This window comes from Hippocampus comes, unplaced genomic scaffold (assembly GCF_001891065.2).
Source record: "Hippocampus comes isolate QL1 unplaced genomic scaffold, H_comes_QL1_v1.1 scaffold10, whole genome shotgun sequence".
Classification (NCBI taxonomy): domain Eukaryota; kingdom Metazoa; phylum Chordata; class Actinopteri; order Syngnathiformes; family Syngnathidae; genus Hippocampus; species Hippocampus comes.
In genome coordinates, this window is record NW_017805001.1 from 131,392 (window position 1) to 149,418 (window position 18,027).

The following is an 18,027-nucleotide window of genomic DNA, read 5'->3' on the forward strand; positions in this document are numbered from 1 at the left end:
AGCCAACTTATGTATGCATAAGATGCATATATGCAACTTATATTTATACTGTGTACAGTTTTCTGAAACATTTATTTATTTTGTGCATGCAACACTTTGTTTTTTATCTTCTTTAATATTTTTTGTCAATAGTCTAATGGAATAAAACAAGAAAACCTTGAATAGTCTCACAATTGGAGAAATTCCCACTTCACAGCAGCAAAGTTATGAGAGGAAGAAGTAGAAGAACAAAATAAATAGGAGCTGCTGGAAAGGCAGCCAAAAATGGTGAAATTTGAATTTCTAACAAATGTACATGCGTCCAGACCTTGTGGACATCCTCATAAAGTGTTTGAGACATTGCAAACAAGACAATAGCAATGAGGGGAAAAAAAGTTTTATTCAGACATTGTTCTTGAAAGTTGGTCATTTGAAAACAAACACCAGCAAACACATTTAAAAATGAGCCAACAGAAAACAATAAAAATAAAAAGCGGTGAGCTCAGGCATCCCTTGGACCGGAGAAGAGTAGAGGAGAGGGGAAAGCAAGGAGGAGAAAATCAAGTCTAAATACATGAGTTGCTCATCACAGTCAGTAGATTATTTATTTTTATTTTTTATTTTTTTACAAACATCAGCGCAAAGCAAAAATACAGTGGGGGATGGTGGTGGGAAATAAATTTGTTTTAAATGTCAGTCAAATGGTAACTGCGGCAACTGTTTCTATAAAACGCTGAATTCCAAACCTGTCTGGTGACGTTAAAAGAATGAATAGAAGAGGAGCCAAAAGATTTGATGCGTCCAGCAGAACACGCGAGGTAGCTTTGCCCTTGAAAGGTCCGTTACCAAAAAGGTAACTCCACCCTCGCTATGCTAAAAGTACACAACTTTAGTGTGTCATTGAGACTACACTAAGTGTGTTTTTTTTTTTTTTTGGTATTTCTCATTGCATTAAAATTACTGATTTAAAAAAAAAAAAAAAAAAAAAAACAGAAGGGGGTTCAATTCTAACTGATAAATTTTCATTACTAGTATCCACTAGATGGCAGTATCCGCAAATTAAGTGGTGACGAGACTCTTCAAAATACTGTACAGTGGAACCTCAAATTAGCCAGTCACCAGAGGTCAGAATGTGTTCAGATTAGCCAGTGGGCCTCCACAATGTTTCTGTTTGACGATCTGTTTGCTGCATGCTCCACATGCACAGATCTTGATGCTGACTGACAAACTGTAATGTATTTTTAACACTTCTTTTAACACTTGAAAGACAATTAAGAATTTTGAAAAACAAACAACGCCCCAAAAAACACATCCTGGGACCGACATACTGAAGCTTTATTTTGGTTTAAGGAGGCCAATTTAGTGTTGGTGGGTAAAAGGTTAGTGCTTGCAACGTTCTTTACCAAGTCACACTGACCTCGGCTTTCGAAGTAAAAGGGAGGCAAGTGGTATGTGCTGTCCTTTTGGTTGGTAATCAAAATGAAGGTTTCCTCAGTTATTGCTCTCTGCCGTCGTCCCCCGTCCTTCTCCCCCGTCCTCACTCTCCTCCTCCCCCTCCACCTGCGCTGCTTGGATCAGCTTATCTGTCTCCTGGGCGCCGAGAGCCGCTTCCGACTGGTCGCCGGTCGCCGTTTCCTGGTGGTCTAAGCATGGAGGGGAAGATTTTTTTTTTTTACATTTTCGAATAAACCTTGGGGATGTTTTTGACAGCGATGGAAACACAGAATGATCTGGAACAGGCAGAATAAACAAACCCAAAGAAAGAATACACCCCACTGGTCAATACTGTAGTTTGCGAGACGAGCTAGACTGACATCCTTTAGCTATCAGGCGCTTTCTTTGCCCCTTAAAAAGAATTCAAACATTTATGTCGCCCCCTTTAAGCCTGGGTTGTCTCATGTCATCAAATTGTGCTATTATTACTTTTCGAGGCTTCAATTAGCTACTAGTCCTAAAGGCTTGCAGTATCAAATATGAGGCATTCGCTCATGCTACAAACATGCTACGCTAGCAACAGAAACAGCTAGTGAGTCCTTTTTTCCCATAAAGTAAATGAGAAAAGAAGTCGTACACTTTCCCTTATCAAATGTGAAGCATTACCTCATCACATGATGATTTATTTGGGAACTTATATTAATTTGATGGTGGGGGTTTCGTCCCTATGTAAGAAGTAGACAGATGAGTACTATACTGCCCCCAAGAGGCCTGGAGTGTAACACACGAGGCAATCGCTTGTGATTAACTTATAAGAGCTTTAAAGTGATAGTTGGCTGCTTTTCCTTCTTTCTTTTCCTGAAAGGTGGAGTTTGCACTTTTGCTTTGTCATACATGTTAAAACTGACCTGACGGTAGAATCTAGCGGGTGTATTCTTCCTTTTAGAGTAACTACAAACAAGAACGTGTGCAGCGCAGTGGTTGGCGGCTCCAGTTTGACGGTGGAACGAAAGCCTCCTCCTCACCAGCAGCTTTTTCCGGGTCGTCATCCTCCTCGCCCTCACGAGGGTCCTCCAGAGGAGGGTGGGCGCCGAGGTTCTGCATGTGCGCCTCGGCCATCTTCTGCACAGCTATGCATACGCACACACGCACATACACACGCACGCACACACACGCGTACACACACAAACACACGGGGAGATGACGGCACACAAACACAAGGATAACAGGGGTCTGGTGTTTTGTTTTGACCACGCTTCAGCTCCTTCTGTTTCCTCCAAACAAAATGGTGTCGTTGTCTTACGCACATTGTTCAACAATTGTCTGAAAACGGATGTGTCTGTTGTGTTTTGACAGCAGAGCGGAGTCTCAGGAGTCAAACTTAAATCCCGGAGGTTGCAAATTTCCAAAATATGAGAAAATAGTCGAGGAAAACACGTGGCAAGTGAGAATCACTGCCACGCCCGACGACACGTTAGCGTACGGCTCTTTGAAGCTGGCATTCAATAATCGAGTCAAAACTTTTTGCTGGCACCTGGCTTTGTGAATCTTTTCATGTTTTTGTGTATGTTCATGTAATTGTCGATCAGTTGCGACTAATGTACATTTTAGCCTCATGGTGCTCTTAGTAAACGTATTGTTATTGCTTTGTATTTTATTGTTATTCTTTTAGGGTGACATTGATTGCCTGTCTTGGGACTCAAGATAAAAATTAGCCTTCTGGCTAACGCTGGCATATTTACTTAAATAAAGAGAGCCAAGCTCTTAGTTCACTTAAAATGAGAGTTGCTTTCTGTAGTTATTTGGTATTTATGTGGTCTGCATCCAGCCATGCTCGCTGTTGTATTTTTGTATATTGAGACTCTGTTTTTCCACTTCCGTCTTCTGTCTGCATCGGCGTCCAAATTCTGTTCCTCACGTGCCCATTTTGATCAATCTCTTATTTTTCGCAATTTCAGTGTCATGAGTTCTTCCCGCCATTTTCATCCCAACTACCCCGCGCTGAGGTTTACCGCCATTTGGGTTCGTTCGCGTCTCTCCTCGGCTTTCTTTGCTACGCCGACTCACCCTCCTCTCTTTCATAACATCACCTCTCTCAATTCCTCTGCGTCACCTCGCCACCCCATCCTCTTCTCTCCTTCATACCGTGTGGGACGCGCACCCGGGCGCCGCATCGGGTCACCTATTCTGGTAGAAGGCCGCTTATGCAACCTTGGCATGACATGCGCGGCCCTGCGCTCTCAATGGACACGTAATGCGATGCAGGTGCGAAGACGTCTTGTCGAAATAGAACATCGGTGAGCACTTTGGACACCTCGTGCATAAGAGCACAAAAGGGTCTTTGTGTCAATGTATGCATTTGCAATGTGTGTGTGTGTGTGTGTGTGTGTGTGTGTGTGTGTGTGTGTGTGTGTGTAGCACAGCTGTACACACAACCGACCGTAATCCAGGATGATCCACACTCACACTCACAGCTGTCCTGCTCTAATCCCCCGCCCGCTTTTCCCGTGGCACAATCACACACAAGATGATGTCACGTTCAAACCTCAAAACAATTGCGCGGCACACAATCGGCGTTGTCAACGGGTGGGCCAAAACTAGCTCAAACATGTCAATCTATATTAGATCTGCACTTATGCTATCCGTTACGCTTACATTTATGAGACGCGGTTTAATCATGTGACTTCGAAGTAGGGTTTCAAAATAAGGTTTGTAGCCTGGGGTAAGGTAGTTAAGGTTTCAAATTTGGGCTTTAGTCTGGCTGTGGGTTTGTTTGTGGAGATCCTACAAGTGGTGGTAAGCCTCTTCCTTCCTTCCTTCCTTCCTTCCTTCCTTCCTTCCTCCCGTCCATGTTTCAATCCTTCCATTCATCCATCTTTCATTCCTACCTTCCTTACTCCCTTTCTGACACAACCATGATTCCTTCCTTGCTTTTATCATAACGTTCATCCTTCCCGACCTCCTCCCCCCCTTCTTTTCCCTCCTACATCCATCTTTCTGACACCCCTTGCTTCCTTCCTTTCCTATAGCCTTGTTTCCTTCATTCTATTTGTCTGTTTCCTTCATACAACCTTCATTCCTCCCTTCTTTCCTTCCTTCATCCTGCCTTACTCCGTTCTTTCTTTCCTTCCTTCTTGTCTTCCGCCTTGACTGGCTTTCCCTACTTCGATTCATCTTTCCTTCCTATCTTCCTTGCTCCCGTCCTTCATCCTTTCATTCTTCCTTTTTTCAAACCTTTCATCATTCTTGCCTCAATGCTTCCTTCCATCCTACCTTCCATTCTCAATTCAGAGCAGCCTTCCTGACCCTCGCCTTTCTTGCCTTCCTTCCTTGAATGAGTTCATTTAAAAAGTGTATACCTGCTTTTGGACCAACTTGTATGATACAATAAAGCATTTCAAGACCTTGTTTGTATGCATTGTGAAGCGTGGCAGGAAAACAAATAAAAGGTATAAAAACACAAGGTTAAGTCACACACACACACACACACACACACACACACACACACACACACACACACACACACACACACACACACACACACACACACGTATATGCACGCACTTTTGCACTGACCTTTAAGTGATGGAGGCTGGTACACGTTTGGATTGACTCGCTTTGGTTTGAGGACGCCGTTGTCCCCAACGACCCACTGTGGGACAAGTAGACATTTAAAAGACAAATACTTTAAACAAAATAATAATACAATTTGTATTCAATCGAGGGACTCGAATTGAATTGAAAAGATGAAACAAAGAAGCAACTGTATAAAAAGGGTGGACTTCACCTTTACCTGATGGCTCGACTGGTCGTCCTCGGGCGATGTATGGTCGGCTACTCTGAAGAGGGTGGCCGGTGTCGGTCTCCTGCGCCGAATCTGCAAACATCGTATACAAACACACATATGCACGTCAAAAACAAATGCATAGCAAATCAGATGCCAGTATGTCTAAAAAGTCTGTCGTCATTACGATTTTGAATTATTTTTAACATTGAGCAAACGTGAGCATTGTCTGAACTTGCTAGCCATGAGTTTAAAGTCCCTGTAAAGTGAGAATAAATACTGTATAACTTGTAAAATTGGCACACCAAAGAGAAGAGTGATGTTAACAATCCTGCCCAATTTGAATCATTCAATTCATTGCTAATGAGGCTTCCAAATCATGACAAAAACCATACTTTAGCAAGCTAGCTAGCTGCATGTGGCAACTGACTTTAGCAAGCTAGCTAGCTGCATGTGGCAACTGTGCTAGATAACCGCTAACGCACAACTCCTTAGTGAGTGGGTGAGTGGCAACTGATGTTGGATTCCAAAGTGTGTCACGTGGCGGCATTTTAGTCATGCCTTGAAGAAGTAAAAAAAACACCACAAGAAAAACTGTAATGGTGGAAAAGAGTTCATTATTTTTAGCAAGTCGCTTCACATACTTTACAGAGATGAATGGAAGGAATGTGTGGATTTATCAGCTAACATAGCTTTGCATTCCGCACCGTGGACAGCTGAGGCTGCCACCTCCAGGAAACATGTTGGATTTAATAAAAACGGCAAGCACGCACGGCTTAGCGCACAGCGAGCCAGCCAACCAACCTTGGCCATGACATGAACCTTTGTGCATGCACCTCATGACGGGAAGAGAGCGGAGCGGGGGAAGCGGCGTGTGAGTGTTGCCAAAACAGAGGCCGCACTGGTGGAACCGCGCCACGAAACAACACCGCCACCACGCAATCACCTCCCTCGGTTGTGACATCCCACGCGAGCCTCTGACCTCCAACTTCCTGTTTACCATCCCATATTTCATCCCTGGATCTCCTTCCCGCCCATCAACGGAGTGTGACACCGCTGATTACATTAACACGAGTGTGTGTTTCCCGTCTTCTTTCTCCTCACGATCAGGGATTATCAAAAGGGCTTCCTTGCGACCACACCCGCTCCAAAGCAAGCCCCCCATGGTCAAATTTATCCCCCCGCCCCCTGGCAAGGTGAACCAGCCGGGGGGGGCCTTGTGCCAGCTGACAACTGCCATCAACCTTCCATGGGAGCCCGAGATGGATGAGACGGACGCCAGATGTGGCCGCGTTGAGGACACTAATTATAATAAAAATATATAAAAATGCATGTACAATTATTTTTAAAAATGGTTTGAATATTTGGTATTTTAAATACGATTTTTGATGCTTTAAATTTCATAAATTAAAAATACACCATTAATTTGTTTAGAAACTATACATCTATTGGAAATTTTAAATATGTTATTATTAGATTAGAATTATAAAATTAAAAAAGCTATTTGGACATTTAAAATTGTCAATTAATTTTTGGCTATTATTAGATATGATAGAGGCGACCCTGCATAGGACGCGAATTACAGGGTATGTGTGTATTATTTAGAAACATGGATACATTTTGATAAGATAAATTAGAAATGAAATTCTACACAAATATTTTGCTATTTAAAATATGATAGATTATTACATCAAATTATTCCAAGGGATGTAATGATAAATTCATTTGTGATCATTTGTATTTTGTCAAATGTTTTCCCATGACAGTAATATTGCATTAGAATTGTTTCACGATGGGCTACATCATATCATGATTGTTACTGTGCAAAATTTGGTGTCATACAGTACACAACGTCCCCTTACGTACAAGCACCAAACACAAATACAAAATATGATGTTTACCACCCGGGCCGGTGGCCATGATGGCAGCCCTGACACAAACACACTCGAGTAATTCTCCAGCCTTAAAAACCAGCCCGCTTGACATCGCTTATGTAATAATCGTATGTGACTTCCTCATGTGAGCCAGCGATTGGAGCGCGGAGATTACTACGCATTATGCCCACCCGCCCCACCCTGCCATCGCTTCCCCCTCTGCTTTCTCCCCTCCAATATGACCCTCTGCTCTGACGCTTCTGAAATTGAACGCGCTGAGGTATCGGGCCGATGTGGGCCTGCTCCCCAAGCGAGCGGACGGCAGGCCTATAAAAAGCAGCGTCACGAGGACAGCGTAAACTAGATCACAGGGAGTCTCGGGGGTGGGGGGGACCACCGTGTGCATGCTGACGGCATGCATGTATGAGTTTGGTAGGGAAAAACAAGCCCTTTTTTTTTTAAAGCCCCCACACTCTTATTCTTAAAACCAGGCCTCAAATACACAGCCACAGGCGGACTTGTTGACATCACACCCTCACCACGCCAAGTCCGGCCGCTGAAAACCCAGCTTAAAACTTTTGATAGTGGAACCACAAACCAGCAACGAAACATGTTTTCCACAGCTTGTTGGAAAGCCGATGTCCGCTGGTCAGACTGGGAAAACAAATTCATTGTGACACCGGAGGATTTTCAGGATTATGCCTGCAGACAAAAGCTCAGACAAAACGGTTCCATGAGCACGGACAGTGAGAGCTGGGCTATCTGTGGTACACCGAGACTATCGCGGTGGCGGTCAAGGTCGTGACAACGCTAATTCCAAGCACAACTGTTGCCTGAGCGTTCATTTGGATTCAAATGAACAGTATCGCTAATTATGTCGAGGGTCTTGCGGCTCAGGTGAACTTTGGCCCCATCTGGAGGGGCTCTCCAATGAGAAAAAACCCTCGCCCTCGCTTCCCTGAATAGACTATTGAGACCCAGGGGCACAATGATCTCATACAAGCACCCTCCAGCCTGCTTGTAATGAGATGCAGGTAACAACTGGATGAAGGGAAAACAGGTTAGCGTCACAACACGATGTTTTCCTCTTGTTCTCTCTCATTTGCGGTGTGGAAATGAAGATAAACATAGCGGCGTACCAAAGTGTTTGTTCCGGTGACAAAGGACGCCGTAGTCAGAAGGACGCAACAAAAGACCGTGTTGACGGTCGGGAGACTTTTTAAAGGCCATGATGTCCCCCCCTTTTTTTTTAAGCATTGCATACAGTATAACATCTATTTTGTACTAATTCCTTTTTTCCTTCAGGGTCCTGATCTGTTTCATTGCCATCACATATGACTTTGGAGATTGATCATACATAGTTGATGCATTTCAGACCCACCATCTAAAAGAGCTTAAAAAAAAAAAATCTGAAAAAACATTTAATCCTTTCATGCACCAATAATGATAACCTGCAACCTGATAACATCATAAGATGTCCACTGTAGTGACCGCTGTCCGAGAAACGGTTAAACTGACAGGTGTACCTAATGAAGTGTCCAGTGAGCGAGGTCGCGTGCGTAACAAATGGGCGTGAAAAAAAAAACAAATCCATCCGGGATAATTAGAGATTACAACATATGTGTCATGTTTTGATGAAAGGGGCGGGGGTGATGACCAATCTCATTTGTTTGTCCATCACGCCTCTACGCACTCATCCTGAAGAATGTGAGCGGAGCAGACAGGGACGCCGCGGTGGAGATTCAACGGGCGGAGCTGCTCTAAAGGGCCCGAGTGCGATGACCGTCGGAGACAAGTCATCTCCAGATGTTGCACGGGGGGCTTGATCCGCCATGTCTGACTTAATCCCTCCCCCTGTCGCCGTCATGGCCGCCACTGTTTGTTCTCGTCACGTACGCCGACGCTGATGAGCGGACGTGCGTTAGGGCCTCGATTGATCCAAATGCCGCTCGTGAGCCACTAAGTGGGACGGCGACACCCGACGAGCGTGGCGAGGCCTCCACGGTGATGGCGCATATACTCAACAAGCTTGTGTACACTATCATCAACATGCAGTACACGCTCAATATTGATGTTTTAAGGCTGTTGACACATGACACAAGTTTACAAACACACGCAAGCTGCACGATTAACTCCTTGGTATTAGCATCAAGTCAATTTGCGGGATTTTCAAAATAAAGTCCATGTACACAACATTCATACTGGCGCAGGCGATGTTCGGTTTTGGGGGGGTGTTCTTTTGACGTGAGGATATGTGGTCATGTGATACAAATATGGGTTGTCCTACTTGGTTTCATTTTTTTATATTCATGTCTGCCTTGTTACTTTTTGCGTGATCATCATCAACCTTGGTGATTCTGTAATATTTCTCAGAATTTCTCATTAAATTAACCACCATTAAAATGCGCTTTTTTTTTTCATTGAGTGATTTTCAAATTTTTTGAAATACATGATGGACTGGTTTCAAATCATTGAACCCACGCTGCCTACATCTGAACCTTTTCATGCACCCCGTAACCTGATGACATGTAGTAACTGCTCTCCCTGAAAGGGTTAAATATATGAACGCACTTTTACTTTACTTCAACGAACTCCGAAACTCATTTTAAGAACCTCCCAAATTGCTTCATCGAGGACATTCCCGCCTCTCTCCCAGCATGCTTTGCGGCATCCGTCAAGATGCGGAGTGTGCAGATGTCTCTTGTGTATTGACAGCCTGCCAGACCTCCCGTGTTTGCCCACAAACACGGCTAGCCTCAAAGGTCGCCGCTTGACGTTTAACCCAGAAAAAGTGGACGGCGGGTGGGCGACCTAAAAGCTCGGACGTGCTGAGCCAGCCGCACACAAAGCGACGTGGCCGAAACAGACGCAGTGTGGGGGCTTCGGAAAAGATTTTTAGGAGTTGCCGAACGTCGGCCACTGGTTTTGCTGCGATTCAGAATTTGAATTGCCGGTAAATAGCGCCGCATGTCTCAGCCAGTCAAAGAATTTCTAAAGGGTAAAGTCGGTGAAACTTCTCCCTTGACAATCCTGCCATGTTTTTGTGGTTCAATAAAAAGCAATACAGTTCAGAACACATATATGGAACCTCAAAACACAATACAGTCTCACATGATTTTCATTGCAGAGCATCAGTAGCTTGATGTGCTGCGAAGAATTGCGGACAATTTTTTTTTCACAGTTGTCCTGTTCAGTCACTTTTAACCTCGTCGCTCAGTCCGCTTTAAATGTCACCGGAAGTGTCTCAGCTTGTTCTTGAATTTAGTAGGATTTTGTACGCCCAAGTGAATCTCAAGTCTCTCCGAGTCTCAAAATATGCGCTTTCCTTGAAAATGTACGTTGGTGACATCAGTAGGAGGAGTGGCGAAGGGCTGTTGAAGTTTGCCAGATAGCACACACGCATACTCCATTGTGGTCAGGTCAAAAAGTACATGCAAAGTGACTATAAATTAGAACCAGGAAGTGAGTTTTCTTATCGGGAGAGCTGTTCCTAATAATTTGTCCCTGATCTGTAGCTGATTGACACATACGCATCTCCCTATCAATCAGAAGGAAGCATTATTATTTTGTGCCGGTGTTCCTAAAGAAGTGTCCAGTGTTATGCGCAAGATCCAGCGCAAAGGAGCCGTCCATTAGAGTCGACCTTTTCAGTCGTCTGCCGAGAGGGAAGCTCGGAGCGACATTGTTGTCTGCTCCGTCGCCATGGTGACCGGGCAACTCCTCAGCGCTGTACCCAAAAATCTGACGATACAGTCCACGTGCATCGGTGTCTGCATTCTATTTAGAGCGCCTTTGTTGTTTTGTTTTGTTTTTTCACTTGATATTTGACCAAATTTCAATGGGGGAAAATAAGCGATCGATTCATCAAAAGTATCAGTTGGTTAATGTTCTGCGCTCCCTTTTCCATTGCCGGTGTTACAGGGCCACTTGTTGCTTTGGCATGCACCTGATAGCCGCTGATTTATTTATTTTTTTTCTTGGGGGCAGGAGGAAATCATGTAGACATAGCATGAGATCAAAATTGACAACGTGCGCAAAACGTTCAGGGTCGGGTCCAATGGTGCAGATAATGATGGCGGTGATATAGGAGGAAGGATGCGGGTCAAGATGAGATCATCTCACGAGGAAGCGGCAAGAGAGAAATGTCACCATCGTTTCTCAATGACAAGCAGACAGGAAGTTGTTGAGATCTTGCGAACTACTGTGAGACACTTGAAAAACAAGTTTTGTCTAACAACGCTGCCCACTCACCATCTCAACTTGCCGGGGGTCCAGATTGGTGGCTCCCGAGGCCGGGACGGCGAACTGGATCTTCCTCCGCTCTTTGGGCTCCAACTCGGTCGACATGGAGGGCTCCATGGCTCCTCGAAAACGTAATCGGTGCAACTTCTCCGGAGGACCTGCTGATCCTCGAGACTCGCCTCCTTCGAGCACAGCCAGCAGATGAGAGAAGTCCGCCAAAGTCCGCTGTGGTTCCTCCTCTCCGCTCAACCTGTACGGCAACGGCAGAAGCAGCAGCCCAGCGGTGCGTGCGTGCGTCCGTCCGTCCTCACACGCCGCTGAATGGGGAGGGAGGAAAGCGAGGGGCGGCACACGAGGGGGGAGGAGAGAAAGTCAGAGGAGAGAAAGCCAGAGAGAGAGAGAGAGAGAGAGAGAGAGAGAGAGAGAGAGAGAGAGAGAGAGAGAGAGAGAGGATGGATGAGCTTTTTACTTTCTAAGCTGAAGTGGATTTGTGATCAGAGTGAAATGGGGGAGAAAAAAAAAATAATCTCATCACGTCAGCTGAGCCTCTTTTGGCCTCTCTTTGTGAATGAGAGATTGGAGCCGAAGGGGAGGAGGAAGAAGAGGAGGGAGATAAACAAGAGAAGGGAGCGGTGGGGGAAACTGACATCATCAGTTTAGTCTTCTTAAACTTTGACTGTGGATGAAAGAAGAAGAGCTGAAGTTCAAGCCACAAGAACGCAACTCTAGGGGTTGAAACAGGAAGTGAGATCCGATGGTGACCTCGTCTACCTCAAATAAGTAAAAAAAATGCTTTTTTTTTTTTTTTTGCTGACTTTGAACAATTTAATTTGGGAAATTTTGTGCATGTCCATTTCTCACATCCAATACTCCTTAAATAGTTTGGTGGAGTCAAAAATGCATCCCACTGTAGAGCAATCACTACTTCGTTGTGGGAGTGCATACAAGGGGGAGTCAGTTTGCAGAGACTGAATTTGATACTGTTTTTTTTTTTTTTTAACGTTTCCACAAAGCTCCTCCAGTCCTGGGCATCCCCCCCCCCCCCCCCCACACATTCCCACAGGTAGCCCCTCACTCATCGTTATTCATGGAGGAAGACGGAATAGCTTGACAAACAAGCAGCTGCAAGAATATTCCGGAGAATTCAAACTGCTCTCTTTGAATTCATGCCAGCGCTGTTGCGTAACTTGCTGCGCGTTTGGCCGGTATTCCACCAAAAAAAAAAAAAAAAAAAAATCATGAGGAATGTATTAAAGACTGTAGACACAGTCGCAGGCAACGCGTCATGTCATCACACCCTTGCCCGATAATGCGCTTTCAACTGAATGTAATGAGGCGGAGTACAGGTGCATCATAACAAACGGATTAACGACTTAGTCCAGCAATCCCAAAATATGAACATCATTTATTTATTTATGTATTTATTTCAATGTATCGTGTCATCAAAAAGGCTGCCGATACAAGCCACTGATACTTAAGGAACCTTCTGTGGCTGTTCTACTATCAGGAAGTAAATAACATGCAAGGCTGACAAAAAGTTTGTCTATGTGAATTGCATTTTTCTCCATCCGCGCAAGTGTATGTCCAGATGTTCATATGAATTGCTTTGAGTGCATTATTAGCTTGCTTCTACTTTATTCGCTAACTCAATAAGGGTGTTATGATGAAGGTTTTTTTTTTCTGTGTGAATTGCATCTTTCTTCATTTCATCCTTTTCTATCCAGTTTGCTGTCGCTTCAGTCCAATTGCAGTGCGGCATTTATTCTTATTTTTCAAGTAGACAATGCACCCGGGTGATTAATTGATGTCGACTGCGGCGCAGGCATTTGCGTCTGATGAAATACAGACAGTAAGGGGGCTCATCAGAGGCTCCAGGAGTACGACAAAATGATTAATCTGACTCCAAATCCAGATTGCATGAAATAAATATCCTTTAGCTTGGCTTGCGCTTGGTGAACTGCACTTAAAACCATCAAAAGCAGAAATATGGTCACAGATTGATTGCATTTGTGGAGCAGTGGTCCTTGGAAGGAAGCTGGAGCATAAATCAGAGAGACAACATTCAACCCCAAAGGCTCACGACTGCAGACTTCAACTAACTTTGAACTGGTCGTAAGTAAATGAAGAGAATGCTTTTTGAGTGCGGCGTGCGTAACGTCTGCGTGGATTACGCATGCAGAAAATCAGATTGAGGGCACCAGTAAATCTGTTTTTTTTTTTCCCCATTCCTAATTCAGATGACACATTGTGTTTGTTTTTGTTGTGGGGGTGGGGGTGGAGGGTGAGAAATCCGGATATGTTTTATTCCTGGGAGATGCTTTGTGCCATCTGCTTTGTAACTCTGTGGGTGAAGACTGGGTCATTTCGTATACATGTGAGACCTCTAAAGTCTAACACAATCTGATATTTCCCGTACGAAATAACGCAAATAGAAATAATCTGTTACTAGGTCATACTGTTGGGAATGTTTTAAGTAATTTGCTAGTATTTAAGTGTAAACAAAAAAAAGATATTTGTTCCTTTATTTTCTGTGTCAGTGCCATTTGAAACAGAAAAAGGCGAGAAAAGATCAGACCTGTAAAATATTTTATTTCATATGAAGAGTGTAACCCTGCCTATTCACAATTTGCGACTTGTAATTCATTTTTTCGCTGATTTGTAAAAAAAATTATCCTCTAGATCTGATGAAAAACTGACTTATTGGCTATTTTTTCGCTCAATCTGGAAAGCCTTAAAATTCCACAAGATGCCACCAAAGTCCTGCCTCATAGAAATGCAGTCCTACTTTTCCACACAAAAGAAATGGCGCCATCTTGTGGTATTTCGATTCCAATACAGCATGTTGAAGGAATGTCTCGATGTTTTTTGGAATGTGGGAGGAAAAAGGAGTACTCGAAGAAAACCCACGTAGGTACGGGGGAAACACAGGAAGCTCTAGAAAACTCTAGAAAATCGATGGGTCACGGAAAGAATTACAGTAAACTCAAATCAAGGTATCAGTACTCAACAATTCGTACATTTCAAACGTATTCATTGCCACCTGATGGCGTGTTAGGGAACTACAGGTTCTCTCGTTGTATACACGCGCACACACGCACACAAAATGCACAACTGACAGTTTCACGTTTTCCTTTTCTTTTCTTTTTTAATCTCGTAACAGAATTGTGGCGGTTCATCACTTGGTTTCTGCTTTCTTCTACGATGAATTATGGTTATGTGAAGCATCAGTCTCATGCTCGTCGGTTGCAGGTAAACTGCAATCCACTAGAGGGCAACCGACACTTACTTCTCCTCATGGATTTTTATTTACAGGCAATTTTGTTACCTGTTTCTTCCATGAATTGTATTTTTTTTTTAACTCATGCTGTTGTGGTTGCATACAAACTCGGATGATTATTAGATTATACAGAAAGAAGAGCATCGATTTGGTTTATTTGTGTTTGAAATCCATGTGAAACACGTGGGTGCAAAATGCCCAGGGTGGGGTCTCTGGGATGTAGCAGGTGGGAGACATGGCGGACGTGGCAATGGGGCAGTGATTTAATTAGCACCCTCTACCCCCTCCAGCCCTGCACTCATAGCATCAATAATGCATGCCCCCCCCCACCCACCCCTTGTTTCCACTGCCATAATTAATCCTCTCTTACTATAATTAAAAGGCAAAAAAATCCCAAAAGATGTTCGAGCTTGGCCGGGTGCGGGGCTGACTTGGCACAAGATATGATGGGGTGGGGGGGGGGTCTCTCATGTGTAGACCGAATAAAGTGGACTTCATCGTCTAAAAAAAAAACAAACGGATTGCACTCATATAGGAAGTAAACGAGAGGCACACTTCAGCGGTATGAAGGCGAGTGCATGACTGATTGTATCTGACGATGTTTGATTCTGTTGCAGATGCGCCAAACGAACAAGTGAAGGGAAGAAGAGCTGGAGGAGGAGGAGGAGGAGAAGGTGGAGCCTGCTGATGCTGCAATTAAGAACCTCATTGTCTGCCGGACCAGCGAAGAAGATTGAATATTTCAGTCTGTCGCTATCGGTGTACAGTGAGGACTAGACACACCTACACACAAACTGATAGATCATTGCAAAAGCTTCCGGAATCATCACCACCCTCCGCCCCTCAACCCACAAAAAAATGCCGTTCTGCTCCTTGTACACCTCTAGTAAAGGCTAATGGCTAGTAAAGAAAATGTACACGGCTGTTACTGAATTCCAGCTATTACCCGCTTCCACATACTTTGTAACTTGAGTTGAATTCTTTCCCAGTGAATAAAAATTGCAGGTTACAATGTCACTCTGCTTTCTGTTTTCTTCTTCTGAATTGGTTGTTTTATTTTAAGATTATGCACATCGCAGTCAAATTATTGCAAGGCTTTCACTCTTGGCATGACCAAAACGACCACTCGTGGTGGCATTAGCCGCTGCTTCCAGTTTCCTCTCTTAAGTAGTTTTACTTTACAGTGAAGCCCGTTTAAAAAAAAAAGGGGGGGGCGGGGGTAGAAACCTGGAACAGAGACCATATAAAAAGATCTTTTAGAGTTTCAACCCTCCCACTCACTTCAAACACATTCACGCAGTTCTCCAAATCAGATGCAGTGTGCCTGCTTCCAGCTGTTGTCAGTCGCAAGTTCACTGTAAGAATTGACAAATAAAACAAAAGGAAAACTGAAGTGCCAGTGAGCAGTTTTGCAATACGGTGGTTAATTCCTCTTTCTGCAGGAACAGGTCAAAATGTATCGCCTGGACAGTTCACAAAGCTTTTAGGACGTTAGGGGACTAATTGATTGACTTGACATTATTCCCGATGGGGAAATTGTGGTACTGTTTTACGGTGCCAATTTTGGTGTTTTAATTTATTGACAGACTAAAGCTGGTATTTGGATTGAATTTTTCGGTGTCTCCTTCCACTGTGGATGAATATGCATCCAAGCCCCTTTTTGGTGGGTGCCCGCCTTGGCCGCCTGCCAGCAAGCGACACAGCTGGCAGAGCACGGTTCGGGGTGGGGGGGCTCACGTGCCGCCTAAATTGAATCCGCCTCTACCTTTCGCACTTCGCCTTTCGGAACCTCACGGCTTCTTTGTCGACGTGGCGGCCCTTCCTCCTAAAACTCCGCCATCGACCCAGCGACCCCGCCCCGCCACATCTTCCTCCTCCTTCAGACGTCCTCTGCCCCATCTCCGCTTGATTTATCGCTCTAAAATACCACTGCGCTAATTAGTCAAGTAATTAATTAATAGGCATTTGCATTTGTGCATATGCAATTAGCGGGTTGGAGAAAGGAGAGTGCAGATGGGGTCCGGGACGCTGGCTGGTGTGCGTGTGCGTGTGTGCGCGCGTGCTAGTAATAGGTCCAGAAAGACAAGAGAAGTGCAGGTCGTCACCTTGCACGTCTGATGGGAGGATTGAGAGGGGAAACTAAGTAGGTGTGGCTTGATGACTTTCACCATCGACTGGATGACATTCAGAGGAAAAAAAGAGGACATTTAAATATTTTATTATTTCGCGTGTCGATTAGCTTAGCAAAAGCAACAGCAGGTGGCCTCCCCACTTGCCACTAATCTACGTACAAACACAACGTCATCGAGGGTATTTTGGGCACGTGGCGGGCGGGTGCTGAGAGGTGCCAAAGGCAACACGATTGAAGACCTCCTCAGACATGGAGCAAATTTCCACATTCCGCAATTTTCCGGTTGGTCTGACTGGAACGCGAACTAAGAATTCCTTCAGAATGCCCCCAAAAAATAAACAAATCCAGGTCAATAACAGTGATCAGTTCATCCTCGGCTATAAAACATTTCCCACCTTGACATAATCTGATGAGAAACACTAACCAGAAAAATCCCTCAGAATGTAAATACCACAAAAACAAATAAAGTCCCGTGCCAGCCATCCTTACGTCGGGATGCTACGTAGCTACGTGTTAGCCTGTAATGCTATTCAACACAGTAGGGGTATTATTAGCATTGAGGATTTGAGTACTGGCCTCTAAGCCCCTCCACCGTTTGTTTGGCCCACTCGCAGCCAGACGCTGGCTAAAGTGGTGCCGTTGACATTCAGCATCCATTTTGGCAAGGTCACTTGAAGGTTGTTGGAGACCTTCTCCTGCCAGTCCTCTGTTTGGCACCGCTTTGGCTGGCACAGAGGCCTTGCTACTCTTAATTCATTACATTAACTATTGTTGATGAGTTTGCTTCCTTTAACCGGGGCATGCCCAAGTTTGTTAATGACCCGGCTCGGGCTCAACCGCTATGGATTTTTTTTGAGGTCCATTCCGATTTTTGGCTGAATAAAATTATTCTATTGTGGCTTTTGGAGCCTTGTTTAAGCACACAACTGCGCATGTTGCGTGACTACAAAACAAAATTTCCACTGTGAATATGATGTAGCTGCTTTCTTTTTTTTTTTCCGCCCCTCAGTTGACCGCTTCGGTCTTTGGCGGCATCACATTTGTCCTGTTGTTCATATCCAAGGTGTTGAGCCATCTTTGCATCAAGTGACGGTAGAAACAGATCCACGCCTCCAAAACGTGATGACGACAAACACACGCACACGCTAGCTGGTGTGCTTCCAGGTTCACATCCCCGCATCCCATAAGGGATGGACTTCATTAGTGAACAAGCATCATCACATAGAACGCAAACTTTACCTCTGCTTACACACACACACAAACACACACAAACACACACACACACACACACACACACACACGCACA

The 18,027-nt window shown here is 44.5% G+C and overlaps 1 protein-coding gene across 3 annotated transcripts; it reads right to left on the reverse strand.

Annotated features, from left to right (window-relative positions):
- Positions 1-360: 360 nt before the first annotated feature.
- On the reverse strand, positions 361-11,682 carry ppp1r1b (protein phosphatase 1, regulatory (inhibitor) subunit 1B). 3 transcript variants are annotated; one of them, XM_019897128.1, is made up of 5 exons: positions 11,323-11,676; positions 5,207-5,290; positions 4,990-5,065; positions 2,439-2,543; positions 361-1,622 (listed from the first exon to the last, which is right to left on the reverse strand). In XM_019897128.1, the coding sequence occupies exons 1-5, from the start codon at positions 11,428-11,430 to the stop codon at positions 1,471-1,473; spliced, it is 525 nt and encodes a 174-aa protein (XP_019752687.1). In that variant the 5' UTR covers positions 11,431-11,676; the 3' UTR covers positions 361-1,470. The 3 variants fall into 3 exon arrangements, with proteins under 3 accessions (XP_019752687.1, XP_019752680.1, XP_019752696.1); XM_019897121.1 differs by having other exon boundaries at positions 5,201-5,290; XM_019897137.1 differs by lacking the exon at positions 2,439-2,543 and having other exon boundaries at positions 5,201-5,290; positions 11,323-11,682.
- Positions 11,683-18,027: the final 6,345 nt, after the last annotated feature.

Excerpts from the sequence above, each read along its gene's own strand:
- ppp1r1b (XM_019897121.1), bottom strand. The coding sequence starts at position 11,430 with ATGGAGCCCTCCATGTCGACCGAGTTGGAGCCCAAAGAGCGGAGGAAG. Across the intron at positions 2,544-4,989 it reads CCAGCCTCCATCACTTAAAG|CTGTGCAGAAGATGGCCGAG; the intron begins GTCAGTGCAAAA and ends GCGTATGCATAG. Across the intron at positions 1,623-2,438 it reads CGACCCGGAAAAAGCTGCTG|ACCACCAGGAAACGGCGACC; the intron begins GTGAGGAGGAGG and ends CTCCATGCTTAG.